At 33.1% G+C, this 28000-nt stretch overlaps 2 protein-coding genes across 3 annotated transcripts; both read left to right on the top strand.

Moving 5' to 3' along the window:
- Nucleotides 1-7997: 7997 nt before the first annotated feature.
- Nucleotides 7998-10941, top strand: LOC25494445 (U-box domain-containing protein 11). Its single transcript, XM_013601407.3, has 4 exons — nt 7998-8470; nt 8860-8976; nt 9098-9532; nt 9631-10941. Exons 1-4 carry the CDS (start codon nt 8135-8137, stop codon nt 10699-10701), a joined length of 1959 nt encoding a protein of 652 aa, XP_013456861.1. The 5' UTR covers nt 7998-8134; the 3' UTR covers nt 10702-10941.
- A 645-nt stretch (nt 10942-11586) lies between these two features.
- Nucleotides 11587-15935, top strand: LOC112421090 (uncharacterized). Of its 2 annotated transcripts, none has more exons than XM_024781296.2 (3): nt 11587-13072; nt 13179-13805; nt 13908-15935. In XM_024781296.2, the coding sequence occupies exons 1-2, from the start codon at nt 12707-12709 to the stop codon at nt 13407-13409; spliced, it is 597 nt and encodes a 198-aa protein (XP_024637064.1). In that variant the 5' UTR covers nt 11587-12706; the 3' UTR covers nt 13410-13805; nt 13908-15935. The 2 variants fall into 2 exon arrangements, with proteins under 2 accessions (XP_024637064.1, XP_024637065.1); XM_024781297.2 differs by having other exon boundaries at nt 13179-13839.
- Nucleotides 15936-28000: the final 12065 nt, after the last annotated feature.

The following is a 28000-nucleotide window of genomic DNA, read 5'->3' as shown; positions in this document are numbered from 1 at the left end:
AGTGATTTCCATATATATATATATATATATATATATATATATATAAAGCTTTTTCTTTTGTGTTTTTTCGTGATTTCGTCGTCTGTGTGCGGCGTTGTGTTGTTTGTCGCCTTGTGCGACGTTGTTTGATTTCGCATCTTGTTGTGCGGTGTTCGTTTCGTTTTTATTGAAAGATCAACTTCAGACAATCACAGATTCAATCAATGATTTGGACGTCAACGTTGCAGATCCAAAAGAATGGGCATTTTGATGATTTAGATTTTATCATATTATTTGTATGCATTTTGGGTGTTGTGAGTTTGTTCGCAAATTCACCCTTTACGTTTTTAGCGATATTGATCATATTATTGTCTCTGATGTATTCTATCAATTTGAATGAATGGATATCGTTTTACTTGTGTCAACAAAACAAAAAGTATATTGGAAAATAAAAAGGGTATTTTAATAGTCTCGACAAAAAGTTGTCTCTTAATTCAATGAAGGACAAGAAATTTGGTCTTTGTCAAATCTCTTACTACCTGTTTTGTCTAGTTCCATGAACAATTTCTATATCAATTAAGGTATAAAAAAATAGGGTCAAACACATTTTCGGTTGCGTTAAAATTTTTAAATTTTACCTTCTAGTACCTATAAAACTTTTCATAAAGTTTTAGTCCTCAAATATTTTCCATCATCACATTTGGTGCTTACTTTTAAGAAAATTCATGTGTATCTTTTGAAATTTTGAATAACTTTTTGCAATCTGATTTACTACATTATAGAAATTTAACTTGCAAAAGCTTTTTTTTTTTTTTTTTAACAAATGACGAATTAAATATGATTTTTAAGCTTTTTTTTTAATCCTAAAGTTATTGATTGATAACAAGCCTTTGTTCAAGACAAACAAAGACAAGAAAAGAGAAAACTATAAAGCAACAAACATCATATATAGACCGAACATTCAAAAAAGAGGGACACATGCACATAAAGTCTGTTTATAAGACCCCAACTAAAAGTCAAACTGGTCAACTCATAAAGAGCTACCAACGACACCCAAACAATATCACAAAACAATCGAACAACACAAACTCATAGCGACAATAACAATTGCCCAAACCCCAACACCAAAAGACAACTAAAATCTACCCACACCCGCAACCCATTGCATCTACCAAAAACTTTGAACAAAAAGCAAACAAAAACCAGAACATCAACAAAAGTCTGATGAGTGATGAGTCAATAATTAGTGTTTTTAATATATTATTTGAGTCTATTTTATTTAGATTTTATGTGATTTTATTTTCTTTTTAGAACTATTTTACTTCAATTGGAAGTTATTTAATTTCAGGAACAAGTATTTTAAAGATCAAGTCTTGGAGCAAAAGAAATGAGATTTGGAGCTGATTAGGGCCAAAAATATGAAGATTATGTGCAAAAATATCAGGCATGGCCGCGCCAAACAACGGCATGGCCATGCCATCAAAGTTTGAAGGCAAATGGCCAAGTCAGAGAGTTGGCACGGCCCGTGCCTCCAGCCACACGGTCGTGCCAACACAACAACATCCCCTTTTGCTGCTTTTACTTCTTCGACAAGCTGCCTATTTAGTTTATTTATGACCTAAAGCCCATAGTTTCTTGTGGAACATTCTACTGATGTATTTCTTGGGGCTTAAGTAGTTGTAAACTATAAATAGAGTAGCTAGCAAACATATCAAATCATCTATTGTTCTCTGAAATTATAAGTGACAATTATTTCTTTGAATAAAAGTTCTCCTTTTTATTTATTTATTTTCTTTCATGTTCTTCTTCTTCTTCACTTCTATGTCTACAATGAACATGAGTGAGTAGACTTCTTATCTTGGGATTGTTGAATGAGTTTAATGAACTAACCCCATCAAACCAAGCTTCGAACCCTAATTTTATGTAAATCTATTTCACCGTTTTAATAATGAATCAACAAGTATTAAATCAATAAACCGAAAGGCGAGGGTTGATAGCTGTTAATTCATAATCACAAATATCAAGCGAAGTATCGAAAGATGAAATTTTGATATTGGAACAAGTGAAATTAGACAAGGATTGCAAAACACAAGAATAGTCTAGCAAACGTTGAGACAATAAAGTTTTGTGCTTCAAGGATTTCAATAGCAATCAACCATGAGAATAGATGTGGTTGCTAGAGAAACACACTCACTGAAACCGAAAGGAGATGTGATAGGCTAAAGAGAAACTTGTCTTTAGAAAATAGGTCCAACATAAAGTTCTAGGTTTACGGTTTGGTTTGTGAAGGAATTGTCAAAATGACGAACCAATTATCCCAAGACGCTTTTTATTGTTATTTTCAAACCGTTAAAACTCTCAACTTTTCAACTAAAACTCTCTTCTAATCATTCATAGAAGTTGATTAAATTCATAACTCCATGTCGAAACGATACTCTTTATTACTACTTCGGTAAACCGTGCACTTGCGGATTTATCCCATCAATGAGCAGTAGCAATATCAACCCCTCACCACAACCTTCCACTCGAAAACAAACAAACCCTCCTATATAAGAACACAAAAGCTAGACCTCCACATACCAACCACAACGGAAACAACAACCCTAAATCCCAACAAAAGTCGTGGTACCATACACCAACAATCCTCACCTCTAGCCAAAATGGAATTCGCATATAAGCATAAATATTTTGTTAAAAATAATCAACATTTTAAAGTTATTAGCATTTAAATATTCATATTTAATTCATGTTTTGTTAAAAAATATATATATATTTTTTGTACAAGAGATTGTTGTAATATTCAAAACATCTATGGAAAAATTCATTAAAAATGTGAAGGATTAAAGATAGTGACGAAAAAATATTTAGGAGACTAAAATTTGTGACAATTTTTATATGAACTAAAATTAAAATTTAATACTTTTATAAAGATAAAAACTTATTTAATCCTAAAAAATATTGTTAAACACAATTTTGTTTTTTAGCAATCAAATGGACACTAAAGAAAATGAGATAATGGCTTCCAACTAACAACAGTCTCTCCCTTATCATTCCGCCTGCAGCATTGCAATAAGCAGGGATATATATATTTTGTAAATAAGAAATAAATAAAAACTAATTTTTTATATTTATCGTATACAAGAAAGCTTGTTTCCTTCGACCACTTCTTTTTCTTTGATAGCTACATGACAAACAAGACGGCTTTACAGGTTGGCAAATCGACTTTGCATATATCCTTACCTTTTCTCTTCTTTTCTTGGTGCATTTTTATTTTAATAATCAAATCAATCTAGCCATCAACCAAAGTCATAATAATAACAGATATTGCAGAGAAAAACGAGAGACAAATGTTGCTTACACACGGGGAAAGCTAACTCTCAAAGGTTAGGGGAGCTTAGTGTATAGTTTTCTTTGACATTGACATACATAAAAAAATAATTAAAAAAATGTCATATCACAACTTTCGAGTATGATGGATGAATGGACTATTTGTGTCAGCATGGTAAGTTAGGAGATCAAAACTACTGTTAAGTTTTTTTAAATAAAATTGTTTATAACCATGTTATAAGTACGAAGTATTAACCGTCATGTAATACTGATTAATCAATGGCGAGAAATTTGGTGGATATAAGATTTGTTTTCTTCTTTCAACTAGGAGAATATTAATATCATTTGTATTTAGAAAATTTTGAATTATATTCTTGTTTTTCTTTTATTAAAATATACATACTTCTTTTTTATAAAATAAATGTAATTCTTTTACAAAAATATCTAGCGTTCTACTTAATTTCAAATATTTTTTTTTTAAGCTTGCTCCTTTTATAACTTATGTATCCAAAGTTATCTCATCTTTAGTTACATATTATCGTCACTACCCAAAAAAAAGTTGCATTATCGCCAAATGAGATAATGTTATGTTATTACATCAATCGACCTAACTCCCTCTTCCAAAAACTTTGCAAAAATTTATTATCATGAATAATTGAGATTTGGATTTTTACCATCGACAAAAATTGACTTGGCAACATTTATATTACTTACATTAGGCATATCTTGATGATGCACAATTCGTTCTTGATTATCAAGTACTACTTTAGGGTGGGAAGAACTCCCCTCAGTCGATTGAAGGTTAGGCGAGTGCAAATACAACCACATATATGTGTGACAAATCTATATCAAGTGTATTGAGGTCTACGAAGGTCGTGGAGGTATTAGGATCAGTCAAAATTTAGTAAAACTTGACAATCAAAAAATTTACCCGTTTTCCATGTTTATCACATTACTAACCAAACAAACCTAAGAGCATGAAACCACATTACGAGAGTTTCAAATATGTGGATAAGAACAACAGCAACTACAATGAAATTGGAAAATCAAGTCAAACTTGGGGCGCCTCATATCCCTAGAAACAAGATGATTCATTAATCATCTCCGTAAATAAATGAGCAAGGCTATATTTTGTAGGCCACATTGATTTTCCCCCTAGAACTAGTGTTTGCCTATAAATAATGAACTAATTAATGTTTTACACATGCAATCAGTTAAGCAAACTATTTCACACGTTTTTATCGTTCTGTCTTTATATTTCATGTTTATGTATATCTTACTTTAGTAGCTCAAACACTCAAAACACCATATTTAACACTTTTTTTTTGAAGTAGTTAAGAAACTCATAGATGAGGGACATAGTTCCTTCTTTGGTGTGATTGCTTGAAGAAAAGTGAATCATTGTTGAGAACTATTAGTCTTTATGTTCCCAAACTAACTTTCTAAGTATAAAAACAAAATTTAATGGCGCGTTAATAGTATAAATGTTAGATATTGTCATCAATAAGAACCTATGATCTCATCAAAACTTGTACTTTATACTGCATTTTTATGATTGAATTCAAACGTGACTTAAGTCACATAGGTGTTATACCCAGCGTGAGTTAAGTCACTATGGATTACAACCTGAGTGAGTTAAGTCACTCCGATATTACAATTTGAGTGAGTTAAGTCACGATCAGTACTTTCAGCGTGAGTTAACTAAGAGTGACTTAACTCACGCAGGTTGTATCCCAGAGTGACTTAATTCACTTAGGTTGTAATCCCAGTGACTTAACTTACACAGGTTGTATCCCATAGTGACTTAACTCATTCATTCATGTTGTAATCTCATAGTGACTTAACTCACGCTGAGTATAACACCTGCATGACTTAATTCACGTTTAGGTATTTTCGTCAATTTGTATGGGAGTTAACAAATCTTGATGAGAGAAGAGAAATTTTAACATTTTTTTTGCATTTTTGTAGGATGAAAATGTGTTAATTAAGCTAAAAGAGACTCTAACCCGTGGCATTCAATCGATTTCATTATCAATTTAGACAATAGTACATTACAAGAACGAAGAATCAAACTTACATAAAAACTTATTACTACTTTGTCATCCTTTCTCGTTGCATCAAATCAAATAGAATTATAACCTTTTGTGAGGAAGAAGGGAAGTAAAAATAAAAAGGGATTGTAAGCAATAAGTCATGAGACAAATATAATGTTCAATGTATCCCCGTGTTTCATACTTGTTGCGCCCACACAAATAATTGTCTAACCAAAAATACAGGTAACACATACTTTTTCTATTGATTGCCCAAATCTTTCTGTTTTCCATTTTTATTATTTATCACCAAATGTTTATGCTGGCATCCAAAATTCCAATAGAAAAATAAAAAAAAATTGAATTTAAAACAATATAATTGGATATGTCCAAAAGTTATATGTTGAGTTTATGACCACTTTCTCACGTTGTTATTATATTTGATTAAAAAAATATAATAGCATAATTGATATTCATATGTAGATTTAATATGTTTTTCCTGTCTATGTGAATAGTATAGCTGAGTTGATATGAATATTACATAATATATGTAGGGACCGGTTTCGACCTCAGACACTCAACTTATTCATCTTAAGAGGTCAATTTTTAGTCACTGAGTTATTTGACAAAATTGCTCAAAAAAAAAAGTTATTTGACAAAAAATATTTTTCTTTGAGAGTGTAAATTGAATAAATAGTGATTAATTCTTCGAATCGGATAGAATCACAATAAACTATAACTATGGAGTCTTTTTTCAAAAGTTTTAACGTTGTTACATTTTTAAGGTTGAATTCAAACATAACACATATGATGCAAAAGTAGGGTGATATACTATCGGGTAGCAAATATGGTTAGTCGATTTGCCCTTGAGATTTAGTTCAATTTATAATGAAGAGTTTTGATGATACACTCAAGTTGGTTGGTATTTTCGCCCTGATACTTGGTTCATTTTATTGAGTGAAACTGAATCTGAGATAGATGTTGTCGTCTATCTTGTTTGAATGCATTTATGAATGATAGAAACGACTTAGTGATTATTTGATAAGTGCAAAGTTTTAGTACAAATCATATTCCTCGTTATAATCATCTATAAAAAAATATGACTTCTAAAACCGATTTATTAAGAGACAACTCTACCAACTCAAAAAATTGCACCATCTTGAAGTGTATCATGTACATTCTTCACCATCTCAAAACATTGTCTTTCCATCTTTATACTATTTCTTTTTTTTTTATATTTCTATGTTAAGCATCTGAGGTGGAGTATTGATATTCAAAGCAGACATATCTAATTTTAGAGTCTTTAGATTTCATAGATCGGAAAAAGCTCGCATCATCCCATTCAAACACTCTTTCATAGCATTATCAATTCAAACATTAATAAATTACAAGAACGAGTCCAACTAACAACTCTTTCATAGAATTTTGTAACTTTTTATTAGGAATTTTTTTGTAACCAATTAGTCATGAGACAGTGTTCAATTGTAGTATAAGCGTGTTAGATACTTGTTGCCCATACACAAAATTCTTTTTACCAGAAACATAGGCAACACATACTTTGTCAACATATGGCACAAATCTTCCATTTTTCCATTTTTATCATCAAATGCTGTCATCCAAAATTCCAATAAAAAGTATTAAATACGAAATTAATAAAATGAAAAACAGTCGTCGGTTGCATTACAATTCATAATATTCCAAACCCAACTGTATCCAATAGTTTTCTCTCTCTTTCATTATCATCTCCAACTTCTACTTCTCTCCGAGATTCTCGCTTCCCGCTATTAATCCTTTCTTTAATTAACCGATTAAACTAATCATCTATAAACGGAATTAATCAACCTCCGTTTCTTCTTTGAAATTCAATTCAATATTTGTTTTTTCTCAAGTAGTTTAGTGGCTAGAGCTCACACAATTTAATTGTGGAGAAGTGGAGTGTCCACGGTTCGAACTCCGATCCCTATATATAATATGAATTATCGCTAAGCTCACAGAGATAATTCAATTCAATATTATTAATAGAAAAAATTCTTACAAATGCGCTAAGACATTTGTTAAAAAAATGGTATTATTTATAAGAGATATTTAGATCAATAAAAATTAATATATCTAATTTAAATATGAATTAGATATATTAATTTTTGTTAAATCAAATGTTTCTAATAATTAATAAGTATTATCTAAAAACACTTGAATGAGATGAAATATCTTATTCTAGATTAAACCATATTTAGACACACAACATGATTAAAATGACAATTCTTCCGCGTTTTTTTGACAAAAAAGAAATTAGATGAGTTGACCTTCGAGCTCATCAGAATCATAACAAACTTCAGGACTCTATGAACGTTAATTGAGAGTATCTATCACGAATTCGAATTCCATAAAACTTGTAGTTGCTTCACACTTTTTCTTTTAGATAGATAGACGAGATGACAAATTCATCATAAATTCACATAAAATAAAAGTACTGAGATTTGAACCCCAATAATGACGTCGGTCTAATAATTTCAATATTTTTATTAATTGAGGTAAGACTTATTGAAAAACCTCACACACTCAATTTATTCAGACAAAAATTAATTTAATTTAATTTAATTTAACAGGTATTTAACGGATATAAGAAAAACCGAAGAACGTGAAGCCAAGAACTCATTACAATAGCATTAACATTAATGATTAATTTATTAGAGTGATTACTCATTCAGCACTATCGTTACGTGTCAAAACTCCATAAGTCTCATCAAAAACCTCATTAGACTCTCTCTGACTTCACCACAATCCACCAAGCAAAAACAATGGCCGGTGAGTTCGCCGGAGACAACACGCCGGAGCTCCTGTGCTTAATTCACGACATCACCGGAATGTGTGTCGGTGGAGGAGGCGATTCTTCCTCCATCACCGCCGATGCAATGTTCAGGAAGGATTGCACCGATCTAGTTCGCCGGATCTCTCTTCTTACTCACTTGTTTGAAGAAATTAGGGAACTGAACAAGACGAACGATTCTGCTTCGAGTTCTTCGGTTACGGTTTCGAATTCAGAAGATTCGTGGTCTTCTGATCTAGTGCTTGCTCTTCAATCTGCTAAACGATTGTTACATGAAGCGAAGAATTTCAGTTCAAATTCATCTTCTGTAAGTTTTTTATCTTAAGCTCGTTTCATTTGGTTGTGGTTTTGTTGAATTATTTTGAGTAATTTAGATCTATAATTCAATGCTTGCATTTTGTGACATTGCTGCCACGATGCACTGAGATTTTGTCCTTGTTGTTTCGATTCATTTGTATAAATAAACAAAAACATTATCGTACAAAGTTAGTTAGTTAATTAGTTTTTTTGTGAATTGTTCTATGTGGATGTATTGGTAATTATTTATATTGTGACATTATATTCTTGAAACAGAGATGATTTTGAATTTCTAAGTGATTGTGTGTAACTTGGAATTTTACTAATGATGAATTTTGTACGGGCGTGTATATCTGTAAAAGGATGTCGTCTCTGAAATTTGATATATCTTGATTTAAGGATGGAGCTGCCAAGAAGATTATCTTTCAGTTTCAGCGCGTGACGTGGAAATTGGAGAAATTATTAAGCAGTTTACCGTATGACGATTTAGATATCTCAGAGGAAGTTAAAGAACAGGTAGAATTTGGTTAAATGTGGTTTTTTTTTTTTTTTTTTTTTTTGTCCTTTTGGGTTGCCGATACTGTTATATCTACAAACTACTTTTAAGTAAATCAACTGATATCGGCTACTTTTCTAGGTGGATTTGGTGAGAAACCAATTGAGACGAGCAACGGATAAATACGGGTTTATGATTTCGAAAATGCCGTCTTTTGATTCATCCCAGCCCCTGGCTCAAGAAATCAGTCAGGTTCTTGGCCAATCTGTGAGTGGATTGCATAAACAACATAGCTGTCCTGAAAATCTATCAGAACTAGGGAGCATTCCTAAAAGCAATGAAGGGAAAAGCTGCAACCCGTTTGGAGCCGGATCTCGGTTGGAAAGAACAAGGAGTATCCATGCCTCTTCCGAGGTTTCCTTCTCGATTAAAACTGCTCCTGAAAGTCAAGAAATTTCTGGGAGTGGGAATTTACCTGAAGTTAAAAAGCCTGATGCAATTGTAATTCCTGAAGATTTTCTTTGCCCTATATCCTTGGAATTAATGAGGGATCCTGTTATCGTGGCCACTGGTCAGGTATATTCATTTCGGATGATGCATAAAACACACGGCGTTTAATTTTCCTGCAAAATTTGCAGCCAACCATGTTTCATTCTTTTTTATTTCTTGTGCAGACATATGAGAGATCTTACATACAGAGATGGATCGATTGTGGAAATACAACGTGTCCGAAAACTCAGCAGAAGCTCCAACATTTGACCCTTACACCAAATTATGTTCTAAGGAGCCTTGTTTCTCAGTGGTGTATAGAGCACAACATCGAGCAACCAACAGGACTAACCAACGGAAAAATAAAAAAGAGTGATGGATCGTTCAGAGATGTTACAGGTGACATAGCAGCAATTGAAACTCTTGTCCGGAAGCTTTCCTGCAGGTCAGTTGAGGAGTCTAGAGCAGCTGTTGCTGAAATTCGATCACTATCCAAAAGAAGCACTGACAATAGGATACTAATTGCTGAAGCTGGAGCAATTCCAGTTCTAGTCAGCCTTTTAACTTCAGAAGATGTAATGACGCAAGAAAACGCGGTTACTTCAATTCTCAACCTTTCTATATATGAAAACAACAAGGGACTAATAATGCTTGCTGGTGCCATTCCATCAATTGTCCAAGTCCTCCGTGCTGGTACCATGGAAGCAAGAGAAAACGCAGCTGCAACTCTTTTTAGTTTGTCGCTTGCGGATGAGAACAAAATAATAATCGGGGCATCAGGAGCTATATCCGCTTTGGTAGATTTGCTCCAAAATGGAAGCCCTAGAGGGAAGAAGGATGCAGCAACAGCTTTGTTCAATTTATGTATATATCAAGGGAACAAGGGCAGAGCCATAAGGGCAGGGATCATCACAGCACTGTTGAACATGCTCACAGATTCAAGCAAATCAATGGTTGACGAAGCCCTTACAATAATGTCAGTTCTTGCTAGCCATCAAGAGGCAAAGGTTTCCATAGTAAAAGCCAGCACTATACCAGTTTTAATAGATCTTTTGAGGACCGGATTGCCTCGCAACAAGGAGAACGCAGCCGCCATTTTGCTTGCTTTGTGCAAGAGGGATACTGATAATCTCTCCTGTATCAGTAGACTTGGTGCCGTCATACCTCTTTCGGAACTTGCTAGAACTGGTACAGAGCGAGCTAAACGGAAGGCTACTTCATTATTGGAGCATCTCCGTAAATTACAACAGCTTTGAAATGCGAGGTTCTGCAAAGAACCTTCAAGTTAATATATTTATCTCTGATTATTTGACATAATTTTTCATACATTGGTTTGCAAACTGATCAGATCAATTGAGGATGCAATAAGAAAGTCAGCCTCATTGATCCAGTTAATTCTTTTCTTCTTTCCCTGTATTGTTCTTTTTCAACCTCTGTATCAGCGTGTAAAGTTATCAATTAATATATATCGTTTCTTCAAGAATTTTTTACAGATATTTCTGTTTTCCTCATGATTTGTTAGTCTTGTTGAAAATATTACATGTATGATGAGATTCTTAAGCATATAGCATGGTCCGATCAAAATATTTTACCCACCATAGACCTATTGGTTTGGACCATTGTTATAATAATCATAAAAAATCAATGATTAAGATTTGAGATGTGCATCCTATTATAAAAGTACAGCAGTGGAAGAATAATATTTTTTTTTGGTTGAAGTGGAAGAATAATATTTATGGACACGAGTCTACAGAATCCACAATTGATTAGAACTAGCAAAACTATTCTAATCATTATCTTTCTCAAAATCATTGGAATTGGAATCTGTATGAGAAGTGAACAATGAATAATCTGTGAACCAAAAAAAGGGACACATGAAGTCAATGGAGTGCACATGTCTTCTTTTGATTTTCTGAGATCAAGATCTGACTCCAATACCATCTTGAGCATGAGAGAATGCTCAAATTTGTTTGTATTCCTTAAAAATAATTTTAAGGTGGATTAGTTTTTTTTATTTTTCTCCTGCTGATTTGATCAATCACGCCAGCAGCATAACTAGCTGGATTATTTTATTGGACGACCCACCACTTGTAGAGTTGCAGGCACGTTCTTTTTCTCAACTTGATTGGTATTAAATGATATGTTTAGTTGTGGCATTTTGGAAGGTACTCAAATTCTTCATCTTTAGGGAATTACATACACACATGAAACGAGTTGGAAAATCTTCCAAAATTAACCTGTTTGTTTTATATTCTGGTAAATGCAAATGGAGAAACACTTTTCAATACAAGTTTTTCTTGCTTTTACTGAGATTCTTTTGAGCCACCACAGCTAGGTGGCTAATGCTCTCTTTTCCTCAGAAGTTTACAAGTTCAATTATGTTCCAGCATTCAGATCGAAGCCGCGAAGGACGGTGTAGGTAAGGCCATTTGTGGTAACGGTAATGGTCATGGAACCTCTTGGTTTAAGTACATAATGCTTCCAAGAGCATCTCTAACGTGTTCTAATTTTCCAAGGAACTACTAGATAGAGTGTGAATACTGATGGATAATGAGCCTGGTCATCAACATGGACATGTAACGTTGATGCATATGAATCTTTTCTGACTTGGGTTACACTTTAGTAGGGATGTGTGTGAGAGATTTCCATGATATTTTCATTACAACTACGGCTATTTGCTTCTTCAAGTTCTTTTCGTCACAGAAGGTGAAACGCTAGGACTATTCATGTGGGTTGTGACTGGTTTTATGGCCTTTGGTTATAATAGTTTAAAAGAAAGAATATTACTTTTCCCACGCTACGAGGTTCTCACGCCCCTATTTTATTTTCAAAATGCCCCTCGGATTTTAGAATCCGAAAACCAGTTTGAATTATAAAATCCGAACCGTTTCGATATATATATATATATATATATATATATATAAGCAAGCTCAACAACTTACCCCATTTTACAGTTTTGCTTTCTCTCTCTCCCTTATCTCAAATCCGAAACCCACAAATTGGGTCCAATGTTGGAGTTTTTTACTCAAAATCATCACATTTGAAGCTTTATCAAACACCAAAGTGAAGGTTAGGTCTCATACCCTCTGCATGCAAGTCTTTGAGTTCGATTTTTTCTTCTTCTGAGCACTGAACGTGTTCATATTATAAAATTCGAACATAGTTCGGATTTTATATTCCGAAGTGTACTAGTAGGCATTTTTTTTACAGTTTGGTGGATTTCTGTTGATTGTGTGTTACCCTTTTATTCATGTTACATATATGGAACATGTTGAGCGTATCAAGGGTTATGGAGAAGCAATGCATGGTTCTGTTAGGAGAGAGCGTTTGGAGAGGTTGCGGCCGAATGGTAGAGTTCCCCGGTGTGGCAGGGGCAAGGGAAGGGCACATTGTAATGATGGCGAGAGATCATCTCAGGTGGAGGAGCCAGAGTACGAGCCCCAGGTGGAGATGGAGGTGCAGGTGGAGGGTGATTCTGATGCTCAGGAGGTGCGTGATGATGAGCAGCAGCGTGTGCAACCAGAGCCAGAGCTAGAGGAGCTTGATGACTATCCTGGTGGCCCACACGACTTGACTATGCTGACGAAGTACCATGTTCACGTGACCAAGATGGCGGCTGATGGAGTGGTAAGACACTACACCTATTATTGTGAAACTTTAATGATTGTAAACTGGTGTGAATTTTTGTCATGTATTATTCTGATTATTGTTAAACTGATGTTAATTTTTGCAGTGGCGTGACAATTTAAAATGTGTAAACAACGGGAAGAAGATAGAGGCGATACATGATGATTCAAACAAGGCTAGGATGGTAGCACGATGGTTTAGGGATGGGCTGAGAGCCACGGTCTTTCATGGCTGCAGGATAGCAGCTACAACCAGATTGACTGCAAGTTGTGTTTTGCATTTGTGGATAGATGGCACGAGGAGACATCGAGTTTCCATCTTCCGTGTGCGGAGATGACAGTGACACTCGATGATGTGTCTCGTTTGATGCATCTTCCCATTGATGGTATGCTCTTGTCCAATGAAGGTGTGCCCAGGGCTGAGGCTTTTCAGATGACGATGGAGTTGTTAGGGGATTATGAGGGAGACACATGGACCGAGGTGGACAAGAGGAGAGGTGGGCATGCACGATTTAGCTATTTGAAGAGAATTTTCAAGGAGCGTATTGAGGAGGCACATGCGGCCTACCATGCTCGTAATTTGATTGAGAGCGCCCACTATGTGGATGTTGCTTATTTGAGGTACTTCAAAAACTTGGAGCTTGTCTCTGATTATGCATGGGGAGTTGCTGCCCTTGCACACCTGTACATGGAGCTTAACAATGTCTTTCATTACAAGACCAAGCATCTGTCAGGTTACTTATCTTTGTTGCAGATATGAATAAATAAGTATGTATGTTTATTCATTTGTATGTCTTGATTGTTTGTATATTTATTTGTTGTTGTCTTTGTTGCAGGCTTGGGTGTATTAGCATTCCAGGGGCATGGGTGCATGCATGGGGTGGATATCGAGACCATCAACATCCACACGCCTTGATGTATATACCGCTCACGGGTATGTCCTCACCAGACGAATACAGACAACATCTGGATCACCTGGATTTGGTGTGTGTTATCATGTCTTCGTATGATGACACCATCAGACATGTCCGTTCGATCGGATCAACCTTTACTCTAGATGGCTCAGATACGATACTTGCAGGGTGAGATATTTGCCGGTGCGAGTGTTACGCCCGTTTGGGTATGTCTTTTTTCCATACATTTCTCATGAGTATATGAAATATGAAGCATTCAATTATAAAAGATATAACATATAAAAAAATAATAATAAGTTTGGTGAAATTTTGGGTTATATACTTTTGAATTAATTATAACCAAATTAGAATGGGTGGTGGCATGTTAGACGAGCGGTGATTGTTAGGTAATATTACTATGAAGGTGGGGATGGAATGTCTGCATCATTTTGGAAGAACATGTGGCTTGATGGATCTACTTTAGAAGTTTGTTTTAGTAGACTTTTTGAGTTGGTTGACAATAAATTAGAAATTGTTGCAGAGATGCAATTTTTAGGTTTAAAGGTTAATGGTGAGGCGTGGAAATGGGGCCGGAGGTTGTCTGCGTGGGAGGAGAATTTGGAGAGGGAGAATGTGGGTCGGATATCTCATTTTATTTTGTAGGTTGGAGTGACAGACCGGTGGGTTTGGAAGCTTCATTCTTCCCAACGGTATACGGCTAAAAGTGCTTATAATAACTTGATTGTTGTGTATAAATTGTCTGGTTGGAAGAGTAAAAATCTTTCTTTAGGGGGTCAGTTGATTCTCCTCAAGTTTGTACTATCCTTCATACCCGTTTATTTTCTTTTCCTTCTTCAAAGTTCCCTCAGGTACCATTTGATTTGTGCGAAATATGGTAAGGAAAGGGGGTGTTATGTTTTGGTCGGGGGGTTGGTGGCCATTCTTTAACCAAATTAGAATGGATGTTGACATGTTAGACGAGTGGTAGTTGTTGCTTAATATTACTAAGAGGGTGGGTGATGGGTTGTTTATGTTGTTTTGGAAGGACCCGTGGCTTGATGAATCTACTTTAAAAGCTTGTTTTAGTAGGCTTTTTGAGTTGGATGACAATAAATTAGCAACAGTTGCAGATGCACTTTTTAGGTTGGAAGGTTAATGGTGAGGCATGAAAATGGTGTCAGAGGCTGTTTGAGTGAGAGGAGGATTTGGCGAGAGAGTGTGTGGATCAGATGTCTCATATTGTTTTGCAGGTTGAAGTAGAAGACCAGTGGGTTTAGAAGCTTCATTCTTCCCAACGTTATACAATTAAAAGTTCTTAAAATAATTTGACTGTTACTGAAGTTGTTCACAATGAAGGTTTCAATCATGTGTTGTGCCTCAAGACAGTATCGCTCGAGGTTAACATTTGTATCTAGCATTTGTTTATGAATCATCTAGCAACAAAGGATAACTTGTTTAGGCAACATATTTTGGTGAATGATGATAATTTTTGTTCAGCGGGTTGTGGTTTTGTAGAGGATATGAACCATTTATTTTTTAATTGTGCTTCATATGGTCGACTTTGACTCTTGATAGCTGGCTGGTCAGGGAATTCAACTAATTTTCACGGAACTTTACTATATCATTCGATTCAGTTTGGTGGGTTAGGAGGATTTTTAAAGAATTCTCGCTTGGTGTTTAACATCATTTGGATTTCGGTGCTTTTTACTATTTGAAAGGAACACAACGGGAAGATTTTTTAGAACAAGATGGAATAATTTATTTCTTTATCTAAAAAGGTTAAACTCTACTTGGAGGTTGAACCCTATATTGTGCTTACAAACTATTTCATAATTCTTTGTAATTTTTAAGTTTTGGCTACTTGTTATAGTGTGGTCTGATTTGTGTAATTACTAAATTTCTAAGGTTTATCTGGTACATCTTGTGCTAGAGAGGCATCTTCTGATTTTTTTTAATATATTCGCTTAGCCATTTTTCCTCTGGTACATCTTGTGCTAGAGAGACTTCTTTTAGTTTTTTTTTTTTGGTTAAAGGTGCTTTGCTCCCCTGTAATATAGGTCATTTCCGGTTTCCCCCCTGTAAAATATTTTTTTTATTTGCCCACCCAATAAAATATATATTTTTCGGAATACTCCCTAATAGTTCATAAAAAAACAATTTTTTTTTTTTTTTGCAGAAATTTTTCATTTTTTTATGACCTATTAGAGGGTATTCCAAAATAAAAAATTATTTTACAGGGTAAATCAAAAAAAATATTTTGATTCAACAATCAGCATGACTTTTCTTGAAAATTAATAATAAAATTTTTTGAAACATCTCAAATAAACTTACGTTGGAAAAATCTTCGGTTGGTTCTCAACATATGGTTTTTAGGCTTTTGATTTTAAAGAAAATTCATCTTTTTTTTTTGGTCTAGAAGAAAATTCATCTTTACTTTGGAATTTTGTGTCGTGTTAATAATTACGATTGATTAACGTAATTTTTTTGGAAAAATAGGCGAAGGCTAACAAATTACATATCATGAAAATATAAGGCGCCAAAATCGTTCCAAAACAATCGGGGGTCGAAATTGCGCAATTATGATACTTAAGATCCAAAAGTGCATTTGAGGTAAAGGTTAAAAATGAATAGTCTCAAAATTTTAGGCATAAAAAATGTGGATTACTCCTTACTAAAAAAGCAAAACACAAACAATAGCTATAGTACAAAGTCATGTCAATACATGTTGTGATCTTGGACGAAATGAACTGTAGTAACAAAGAACACTGAAATGATAGTTTATGTCAAAGAGAATGGCTAGGGTTTGAAAGAGAGTGTTTGGGGAAGTTTAGAATAATGTAAACTAGAACGCCGATCTGTTCGCCGCACGGGTCTTATGAGCTGGAATAATTTGATATATAGTAAAATGAAATATTGTAGAATGAAATTTAAAAAATTAAACTGTAGAAACGAAATTTATCGCCAAACAAAAGCTACAATATCGGTAAATATTGTATCGCCAACCAAACATGTTACACCAAAGAAATAAACGGTTTTTAATGACAACATAGCATATATTATGAAATATTATACATTTCGAAATATTTCTTCGTACACGACATTAGACGTCACATCAACATCTTCACAATCTTCATTAATTATCAATATCTTCGACCCTTCTCTGGATGTAACTCTTGAGACGGCAATATATAATTCTCCATGTGAAAATATTGGCGTTGAAAGATATAATCCAACATGTCGCAGTAATTTCCCTTAGCTCTTGTTAATTGTCACGAAAAATGAGACAGCTAAAGGAAACTGTCGTCTTTGAAACTTGAAGGATCATGAGTGATGCACGCGTGAAATGTTTGTAAACCATGTGTAAACAGTACAGTTGTTTCTAAAAAAAATTAGAAAGAAAAGTGGTGTAATTTTTTGGAAGAAAATATGGCATAATATTACTTGACAAAATACACAATTATTTTTAACACAATTTTTCATTTTATGGATCCTTGAAGCAATTGTTAGAAAGACGCTTAAAAATAGTAGCAATCACATAAATGATTCGCAATGATCTCAATGTCATTTAATTATTCATTCATATTATCAATAATAATAAATAATCATTCTTTCAATAAATTTTTCAAATGGACAATAGCTTTTTCGGAGAGATTTTGCTCCCCCTTTGTAATATTTTAGTATGCACCATTTTTTGTCAAATTTACACCAAAGTGACGTCATTTATATATATACATTTATAGTCAGCATGACTTTTCTTGAAAATTAATAATAAAAAATCTTGAAACATCTCAAATAAACCTACGTTGGAAAAATCTTCAGTTGGTTCTCAACATATGGTTTTTAGGCTTTTGGTTTTAAAGAAAATTCATCTTGACTTTGGAATTTGTGTCGTGTTAATAATTACGATAGCGTAATTTTTTTGGAAAAATAGGCGAAGGCTAACAAATTACAAATTACATATCATGAAAATATAAGGCGCCAAAATCATTCCAAAAAAATCGAGGGTCGAAATTGCGCAATTATGATACTTAAGATCCAAAAGTGCATTTGAGGCAAAGGTTAAAAATGAATCGTCTCAAAATTTTAGGGATAAAAAATGTGGATTACTCCTTACTAACAAAGCAAAACACAAACAATAGCTATAGTACAAAGTCATGTCAATACATGTTGTGATCTTGGACGAAATGAATAGTAACAAAGAACATTAAAATTATAGTTTATGTCAAAGAGAATGGCTAGGGTTTGAAAGAGAGTGTTTGGGGAAGATAGGTTTAATTGTAAAAATGGATTACTAGTTAGACTCCCTAAATAAGTCTCAACGGAACAATCCAAAGTACATTTTATACTAAAAACTTGTGTACAAAATACTTGGTATTTTTTTGTGAAATGATTCAAAGGCAATAACATAGTAGTGATTCAATTCATAATAGAGTAACTAGATTCACAATGATTCCTTACCCCCCAAAAAATGACTTTCAACATGTGGAAATCCACTCTACTCTATTTTAATTTTATTCCAACTCAAAGTACAACCCAATCACAAATAACATTCATAAAATCAACCGTAAAAAAATATTAAATTAAGCAAGAGAAACTTTGGGGTGTTACATTCCTATGTTTTTATTTTTTATTTTTTTATTTTTATAAAAAATATGGTTATAAAATATGAAAATTACCTTGCAGGGGTAGTATGTTCTCTTAGATTTCAATATCGTCCATAAATTGAATCTTATTTTCAAACTTCACTATGATTGAAAGATGAGTTGAAGCTCTTGGAAGTAACAAAAGACATTTTGCCTCATCAACAAATCCCGAATCACAAATTACATTGATTTTTTCCATCATATAAGCTCTTGTGATCAAATGCTTCAAAAACATCACTTCCTGCTCTTTGCCTGTAAATCCTTTCAATGTCACAAATTTTAACTTGTGATTGATACAATTGTATATTTCCCAACTCTCCCAAAACATTGACTTAGGAAATGGTAGAGCAAAATCTTCAAAAATAGCACTTAAATATGAAGCTGCCTCCATCTATTAAACACAATTTCATTAGAAATGTTATAGATGATATAAAATAGAGTCATTCTTCAATGTGCATATGTCAAAAAATTCAATAACATAATGAAGATTAAAGTACAATAAGGTTAATATTCACATACCGGTATAGCAATTTCGAGAGTATTGAGATAGTTGCATGACCTTAGTATGTATGAAAGTGCCCAAGCTTCTTTTATATTATTATTCAAATCCAGTTCAATTGATAAGGTCAACAGATTTCGAAAAATATTACTCCCTCCGGTCACATAAAACATCAAGACCAAGACCAAAGAAATACATTAAAAATAGTCATCTTCATTTAATACACTTTTATATTTAAAAAAAAATTCATGAATATCCATAAATTAATTCATCTTTATTCCACTAACTTATTTACTTTTAATTTTCTCTCTCATAATAAATAAGGGCACAAATAAAATTTATATTTAAACATATTTAAAACTTGGTTAATCTTCTTATATACTATGATGAAAGAGAAATTAATCATTATTCATATCAACAAGACGCCATTATATTATTCTAAATTAAATATTCATTAGTTAATAAACGGATATTCAAAGTAAAATAACAAGGATTTAAATTATTGTTTGCAACTATTGTCTTAAAGATTGTAAATTGAGATATCATGTTGTTACTCCCATCCCTTGTTTACTAGATAAGATTAAGCTGCTGTCTTTAGGTTGGTTGAAAGTTAAAAAAGTTACTTTTGTTTTTGGGACTCAGCAGTGGTGGTCAAGCCCTCTTGTTTGTTTGGGCATTGGCTAATGATTTTCTGTTGTGTTTTGTTTGTAATCGTTATAACTCTTGATTCCTGAGGTAGTCTCTAAGGCACACCTTGTACGTTTGGGACTATCATATTTCGTATATAATTCCATTTTGGCTTATTCAAAAAACAATTCTAAATATCATAAATAATTACAATCAAATACATCTTCAATCACAATCATGGAGATATCAAATACCTTGACGTCAAAATCTAGATTATTATTAAAAATCTTTTTAAAAATTCATGTTATAATTGCTACATCAAAGTTCTAGAAGAAGTATAATCGATCTAGAAATCACGACTATAATCGTTGTTGCATCAACTAGATTTGTTTATGTAATATCAACTATAATAAGATAGATATCGAAAGTAATCACAGTTTATAACCAATAAAAAAATAGAATGAGAAGAACCTACAATAATATCGTTGCAATTTTCAATAATTTCTTAAAGTTGCAGACACATTGTCCTCGCAAGGATGCTTTAATTTTCACAGTTGAATCATAAGAAGAATAAAAAGTCTTGAGGTTTTGAGAATAAATTTTCAGACCCTTGGACGAGCAAGTTAAAGAATCAATCACAACAACTTAAAGGTCTTCGACGTAAACATTTACCCCTTTAAGAATCAACAACTTGAGCTCCAAACACTTAAAACTAGGGTTTTTAATTTCAAGTATACCGGGTACATATGACTGAATTAGGCTAAACTTCTCCAAACCCAAGCAATTTTTCAAAACATCATTTATGGTTTCCCTATGTAGAATTATATATATTCTTCAATTTCAAAATCTTCAAATTTTCACAGCTTTTAAACGCGGATAAAATTGAACTCTCTAATACATAATTGGTCACCTCTAGTGAATAGAATGTAGAAAATACCCCAGACTGAAAATTAGGTTTTCGATCTTGATTATTAGGACCTTGAATTGGATTCACACATTCTAGGGTTAAAGAATTCAAATTTTAGAGCATGAACAATATCATTATAATTTTGAGCGGCTTCTTCAATGGATTGAATGAGCATTGATTTCAGCACGCGTGCCACATCAAAGTCAAGGTGTGATGCATTCTTCCATAAAGGCACCCATCTCTTTGAAAGGATGCTACTTCTCACGGCCTCGTCGATATGGAAGACAAAATCTCATTCGGTGTAGAACTTGTGAGGTCTGGTTCTCCATGATTTTTCTCTCTCTCCTTTGTTGTTGATAATGTCATTTTTTTTTTGTATGGAGTCAAAATTCTTAGGATATGTCACTCTTGGTGAAGTACTTGTGTAATAAAGGTTGTCTATTAGTATTTCAATATATGATAATAAGATAGGATATACATAATGTTATAACATGGTATACAATCAGGTCCGGCCCATTATATGTTAAGGCCTAAACCAAATTTTGAGTGAGGCCTTTTTAGAACTAATAAAAATGCTTTTATAAAATTATTATGTTTATTATAAATTTATTTTGTTGTATTTTTTTTATTTGAAAATTAAACTATTAAAGTTGATGTTGTAAAAACTTATCTTGTAGTCACTCACATTTTTAAAGAAGGGGGACTAGACCAAGACCCCAAACAAATACAACCAAGGGTTATAAACATCTTCCTCATTAAAAACCTTCACCGAAAAATCTAAAGAAACGAAACATGATAAAAGTAAAAATAGTGTAAACCAGACCTCAAGAAGAAGGAGGAGGAGGATGAGAAAATAAAGTGTTATGAGAAAAATGATAAATTAAAAAATTATGTTAAGAGTGGGTGTTATTTAGAAGAAATTTGAATTTTTTTTTAATGAACATTCCGAGGAACTTCTTCCTTTGAATCCAATATTTCAAAAATAAAAAAATCCCGCCCATTTTCCGCATAAATTTTGATTTTCATTTTGCACATTCTGAGGAAATATGTCCTCGGAAAAATCATTAATTAATTATTTTTTATAATAATTAAGTTTTTTTTCTATTTTTTTATGATAAAAAATTCGAAAAAGAATAAATAATGTAAAATTCACTTTTTAATAAAAATTTGGTCTTTAATAAAAAAAAATCAACACGTATTGGCGTATTTTGACGCATTTTAAATAGTTTTTTTAATATGCAATAAATATAAAATTATCATACAAATAAAACTAAAGATAAAAAATTATCCATCATAATAAAATAAAAAGTACTCGTATCCAAACATTGAAGGAATATCTGCTGCATGTTTAGCGAGGAACATCTTCCTCGGAATGCAGCTTGAAAATGCGTGCTCCTACCATACGTCACTGTTGTTGCATGGCAAAGAAAGAGTTCCTCGGACTTTCCATGAAAATTGACATAAAAAATTGGGTTTGTATAGATATTCCTGACACTGGTATAATGAGGAAAATGTTCCTCAAAAAAACATAATTTTAGCGAGGAACAACTTCTTCCTCAAAAAGTTTCGTCGGAATTCCATCGATTTTTTGTTGTGATAATGCATCTCAACCAGCAAATTGGGGTGAACCCATTTTGTCCTAAGTGTTTCCTACGTATAAGTCTTTAGTTATTTGAAAACTCATTTAAAACACTCTTTCTAGTTATGATAATCTTAGGAAGAGAGGTTTTATCATGATTTCTTGTTCCATTATATGCAACCATGATTTTAAAGATGTAAATCACTTATTTTTGGAATTAGATTTAGATGTTAGGTTAGATGTTATAACTTAGAACTTAGTTTAGATGTTAGATATTAGAACTTAGATGTTAGACTTAGTTTAGATGTTAGATATAGAAATTAGATTTTATGAAGTAAGTTATAGAAAAAAGATATTAATATTTTGGCTAAAGTGCACTTTTTTCCTAACTTTTAAAAACTTGTAATTTTAGCTCCCTAAATACAAAAACTATAATTTTGGCCCTCTATGATTTAGCCTCTTTGCAAAACTACAATAATTGAAACTGTTGAGAGCAAAATCTTTTATTGATGTTTTAAAGATAACAAACATATTTACTTTAATTTATATTGTTATCTACTAATGAATTTTGTGAGAAATGTTTCATGAGAATGTTTAGTAAAAGCAAGAGAACGTTCTGGCACTCACAAGGGATAACAAAATCTTTATTGAAAATGGATATGAACAAATATGAGCTTTTTGGGGAATTATCAAGATATGCATAATTAAGATCAAGACCAAAGCAAATATTCTCTTTTGTCTCACTTAAAGAGGAAAGAAATCAAGGTTCTTGGAAATGCATTAAAGGACAAAGAAACAAAGGAAATAAATTATATTCTTGCACATGTGTTGGAAGCAAAAAGAATAAAAATTATCCTTGGGCCCTCATGTGGCTTTTTCGATCCATTAAGGAATTTTGAGGAAAAGGAATATTCAAAGGATCAATATTTATCTCCAAGCTACATGACATCATCAAGATGATCTAAGCAAACATCATCAAGTGGGCAGCAAGTTACAAAGGCTTGATCACAGCTCATCACCAACTAAGCAAGCACGTGCTCTACAATTTCGTTCAAGTTTTGGTTGGAACTGAGAGAATGATCTGGGCGAAACTGAAGAAACATTCTCTACATGCTTTCTCCCCAAGTCTCTTTGGAGCCAAAATTCACATTCAAATTGGAAGCACAACAGCTCTTTATTGGCTTGCTCTCCAAGGGATTCAGCTCTATAAATAGAAGAGGACATTGAAGGAGAAATGTAAGAGTTTGAAATACAAAGCATTTATCTCTCTCAAAGAAAAAGCTATCAATCTCTTCAATCATCTTTTCTCATTGAGAACATATTTCTAAGTTTGTACAAGGATAGTTTGTTTGACATATAAAGTTCCAAACAACATCCTACACATCTTTTGTTTGAGACGCCAGATCCAAACAACATTTTTATTACTTTTGTTTGAGACATTCGATCCAAACAAATCACCTTACAAAGAGATAACTAGATCTCAAGTCTATTGGGTTTAATAGTTTGAGATAGGAAGAGTTCCAACCTTTCTTGTGCGAAAGCAAAGAATTGTAGAAGCCTGCTGAGGTTGATAATACAGTGGTTACGGACTGATCTGGTGTGATCAAGACCTTATAGTGTTGGTTAGAAGTTTCTACCAACTGCATACTATAGTGGACAATCTCACACGAAGTGTGGGGACTGGAAGTAGCCGGGTTTGGTGAACCAGGATAACTCTCCTGTGTTATTCTCTCTCTCTCTCTCTCTCTCTCTCTCTCTCTCTCTCTCTCTCTCTCTCTCTCTCTCTCTCTCTCTCTCTCTCTTTTACTTATACACACTAAACACACACATTATCACAAAGCTTTAATATTCACCTCCAGAACATTCTGGTCCTAATCTCAACCATATTAATCCAGAGTTCTCTGGTCCTAACTTAACTCATATTATTCTGATAAATTAAACTGCCTCCAGAACATTCTGGTCCAAGATAAAACAACTGCTTAATACTTGACTAAAGGTTTAAAATTCAGTTTATTATTGTTTTAACATTCTACACTTATATTATATCTTTCCAGAACGTTCTGGTCCTTTATACATCAAATTAATATTTATCTGTTCAACTAATATTTACCAAGATCTTTCTTGAGTACATAAAATCTAATTTAAAGTTTCAGGAATAATTTTAAAAGGGTCACAATTCAAACCCCCCTTTCTTGTGACGTTTATTGCTACTTCAATTGGTATCAGAGCACGGTCTCTAAAGAAGTAAAAGCATTTAACACGTGCTAGAGGAAAAGATTCAGGAAGAAGCAATGTCTTACATACCAGAAGGCCTTTCATGCACAAAACCACCATTGTTCAATGGAAAGAATTATTACTTCTGGAAAGGAAAGATGGAATTATTCCTAAAGTCTCAAGATGTAGATATGTGGAAGGTTATCACTGAAGGTAACTTTGTACCACAAATCACTAATGCAACCACAGCAATAGTGACTATCAAACCTGAGGCATCATGGACTGATGCTGATAAAAAGATGGTACTCTTAAACTCTAAAGCTCAACTCTTTTTACAATGTTCACTAACCATGGAAGAAAGTGAAAGAATTTATGAATGCACTACGGCAAAAGAAATTTGGGATACATTAAAAATTCATCATGAAGGAACCAGCCATGTTAAAGAAACAAGGATAGACATTGGCGTACGAAAATTTGAAATTTTCGAAATGAGTGATGAAGAAAACATTGATGAAATGTATTCACGATTCACTTCTATAGTAAATGAGTTGAGGTCATTGGGAAAAATATACTCCCCTCATGACAGAATTAGAAAAATATTAAGATGTCTCCCAAACACATGGAGACCTATGGTTACAGCAATCACTCAAGCCAAAGATCTAAATTCCTTGGCCTTAGAGGATCTTATTGGAACGCTTAGAGCTCATGAAATTCTACTCCAAGAAGATAAACCGGTGAAAAAGGGAAAAATGATTGCTCTCAAAGCATCCCAAACCACTCAAGATAATACAGGAGAAATGCCTACACAAACCGAAGAAACAGAAGAAGAACAAATTGTTCAAGAAGAGGCAGAAACTGAACTAGCACTCATCACAAAGAAAATTCAAAGAATGATCAAAATAAGAGAACAAATAAAAAGATACTTCCCAAACAAAAGAGACAACTCTAAAAAGGAAGTTGATAAAAGCCAAGTAACCTGCTATGGATGCAACAAGCAAGGTCACTACAAAAATGAATGTCCACAAAACAAAAAGAAGACTCCTTACAAAAGAACTGCATTAATGACGTGGGACGATCTTGATGAACTACAAGCTGAAGAAGATGAGGAAGCAAATATATGTCTAATGGCAAACTCAGACAATGAAGAGGTAATTCTTTTTGACAAACCTTCTTTAAATAAAGAACTAGAAAACACAATAGATAATCTTTTATTTGACTCAAACTTTTTAACAAATAAATGCTATTCTCTACAAAAAGAAGTTAAAGACTTTAAAGAAGAAAAAGAGAAACTTCAAACTCTGAACAATGATCAAAAAAAAATTATTCAAAGTTTGCAAGACTCATATTTTCAAGCAGCTGAAAAGTTAAAAGATTTTAGCAAAAATCAATCTTCTTTGAAACCTAAAGATGAAAATATTTTACTTAAAAACGAGATCAAAAATTTAAGAAATGACCTAGCCACTTTCATAAGATCAACCGAAACTTTTCAAAAAATTATAGGATCTCAAATAGAAATGGGCAATGATGCCGGATTAGGTTTTGATAGCTCTAAACATAAAATCTACGAAAACACTCTTATACCTAAGAAAGAAAAATTAAGATGCTCATTTTGCAAAAGAGATGGACACAATGAATTTTCTTGTTTTCATAGAAAAAGGATAACAGAAAACTCTCCTCTAAAAACAGAACATTCTCTTCAAAACAGAGAACGTTCTCTCATAAAATGTGTATACTGTAGAAGAAATGGTCATTTAGAAATAAACTGTTTTCTCAAGAAGAAAGATCTTGAGCTTTTGAAAACTAACAATGAAGGACCCACAGAATCTGGGGTACCTAAGACACCACTAACTCAAAATGCAGGACTCATCACAAAATGCAAAGAAAAAGCCATGGTTTTTAGACAGTGGCTGCTCTAGACACATGACAGGTGACAAACACTGCTTTATCTCTTTTGTAAAAAAGGAAGGAGGAGCAGTAACCTTTGGTAACAACGACAAAGGTAAAATCAAAGGTAAAGGTATTATTGGTAAAAATGATTCTGCTAAAATAGAAGATGTTCAATATGTTGAAGGATTAAAACATAACCTACTAAGCATAAGTCAATTATGCGACAGTGGTTTTGAAGTAATCTTTAAACCCAACATATGTGAAGTCAAACAAGTCTCTACTGGAAAAATTTTCTTCACTGGTTCCAGACAGAAAAATCTTTATGTTTTATTCTTAGATGACATTCCAGCTGAAACTTGTTTTATGTCCATTGACAAAGATAAATGGATTTGGCATAAACGAGCTGGACATGTTAGCATGAAAACTATTTCAAAAATTTCACAACTAGACTTAGTAACAGGTCTTCCAAAAATAAATTTTGATAAAAATAAAATATGTGAAGCTTGTGTTCGAGGAAAACAAGTTAAAAGTAGTTTTAAAACAAATGACTTTGTTTCTACTAAAAAACCTCTTGAGCTTCTTCACATAGATTTATTTGGACCTGTTAGAACTGCAAGTCTTGCTGGAAAACAATATGGTTTTGTAATAGTCGATGACTTTTCCAGATACACATGGGTTTTGTTTTTAAAACACAAAGATGAAGCCTTTGAAGCTTTTAAAAATTTTTGCAAACTCGTTCAAAATGAAAAAGAATCAAACATTATCTCCGTAAGAAGTGATCATGGAGGTGAATTTGAAAATTTATCATTCAAAACATTTTTTGATGAAAAAGGAATTTCACACAACTTTTCATGTGCTAGAACTCCTCAACAAAATGGAGTTGTTGAAAGAAAAAATCGCACCTTACAAGAAATGGCAAGAACAATGATTAATGAATCAAATGTTGAAAAATATTTTTGGGCTGAAGCTATTAACACTTCTTGCTATATTATAAATCGAGTTTCAATTAGAAAAATTCTCAACAAAACCCCTTATGAACTTTGGAAAAACAGAAAACCAGACATTTCTTATTTTCACATTTTTGGTTGTTTTTGTTATATTTTAAATGATAAAGAAAACCTAGGAAAATTTGATTCAAAATCAGATAAAGAAATCTTTTTAGGATATGCAACAAATTCCAAAGGTTATAGAATCTATAACTTAAAAAATCAAACCATGGAAATAAGCATGCATGTTGTTTTTGATGAGTTTGATGATTTAGTTACTAACAAAGAAGATGATGAGGAACCTATACAAAATCAAGAAATTATAAGTAATATAGATCAAGCATCTTCATCTCAAACTCCTCCAAAAAGTTGGAAGACTGTTGGTGATCATCCTCCAGAACAAATCATTGGAAGTACATTTGATGGAATCAGGACAAGATTATCATTCAAAGACAATGATAACAACATGGCTATGATCTCACATATTGAACCAAAAAATATAAATGAAGCTATGTGCGAAGAATCATGGGTAAAAGCCATGGAAGAAGAACTCTCTCAATTTGAGAGAAATCAGGTATGGAATCTTGTCTTAAAACCTCAAAACCATTCTATAATAGGTACAAGGTGGGTCTTCAGAAACAAATTAAATGAAGAAGGAAAAGTTGTCAGAAATAAAGCTAGATTAGTAGCACAA

Source organism: Medicago truncatula, chromosome 4 (genome assembly GCF_003473485.1).
Source record: "Medicago truncatula cultivar Jemalong A17 chromosome 4, MtrunA17r5.0-ANR, whole genome shotgun sequence".
Classification (NCBI taxonomy): Eukaryota; Viridiplantae; Streptophyta; class Magnoliopsida; order Fabales; family Fabaceae; genus Medicago; species Medicago truncatula.
This window is presented reverse-complemented; position numbering and strand designations above follow the sequence as displayed.

Bases quoted from the DNA above. Each gene is read 5' to 3' on its own strand.
- LOC25494445 (XM_013601407.3), top strand. From the start codon at position 8,135: ATGGCCGGTGAGTTCGCCGGAGACAACACGCCGGAGCTCCTGTGCTTA. The intron at 8,471-8,859 runs GTAAGTTTTTTA...TCTTGATTTAAG, and splicing joins TCAGTTCAAATTCATCTTCT to GATGGAGCTGCCAAGAAGAT. The intron at 9,533-9,630 runs GTATATTCATTT...TTTCTTGTGCAG, and splicing joins TTATCGTGGCCACTGGTCAG to ACATATGAGAGATCTTACAT.
- LOC112421090 (XM_024781296.2), top strand. From the start codon at position 12,707: ATGGAACATGTTGAGCGTATCAAGGGTTATGGAGAAGCAATGCATGGT. The intron at 13,073-13,178 runs GTAAGACACTAC...TAATTTTTGCAG, and splicing joins AGATGGCGGCTGATGGAGTG to TGGCGTGACAATTTAAAATG.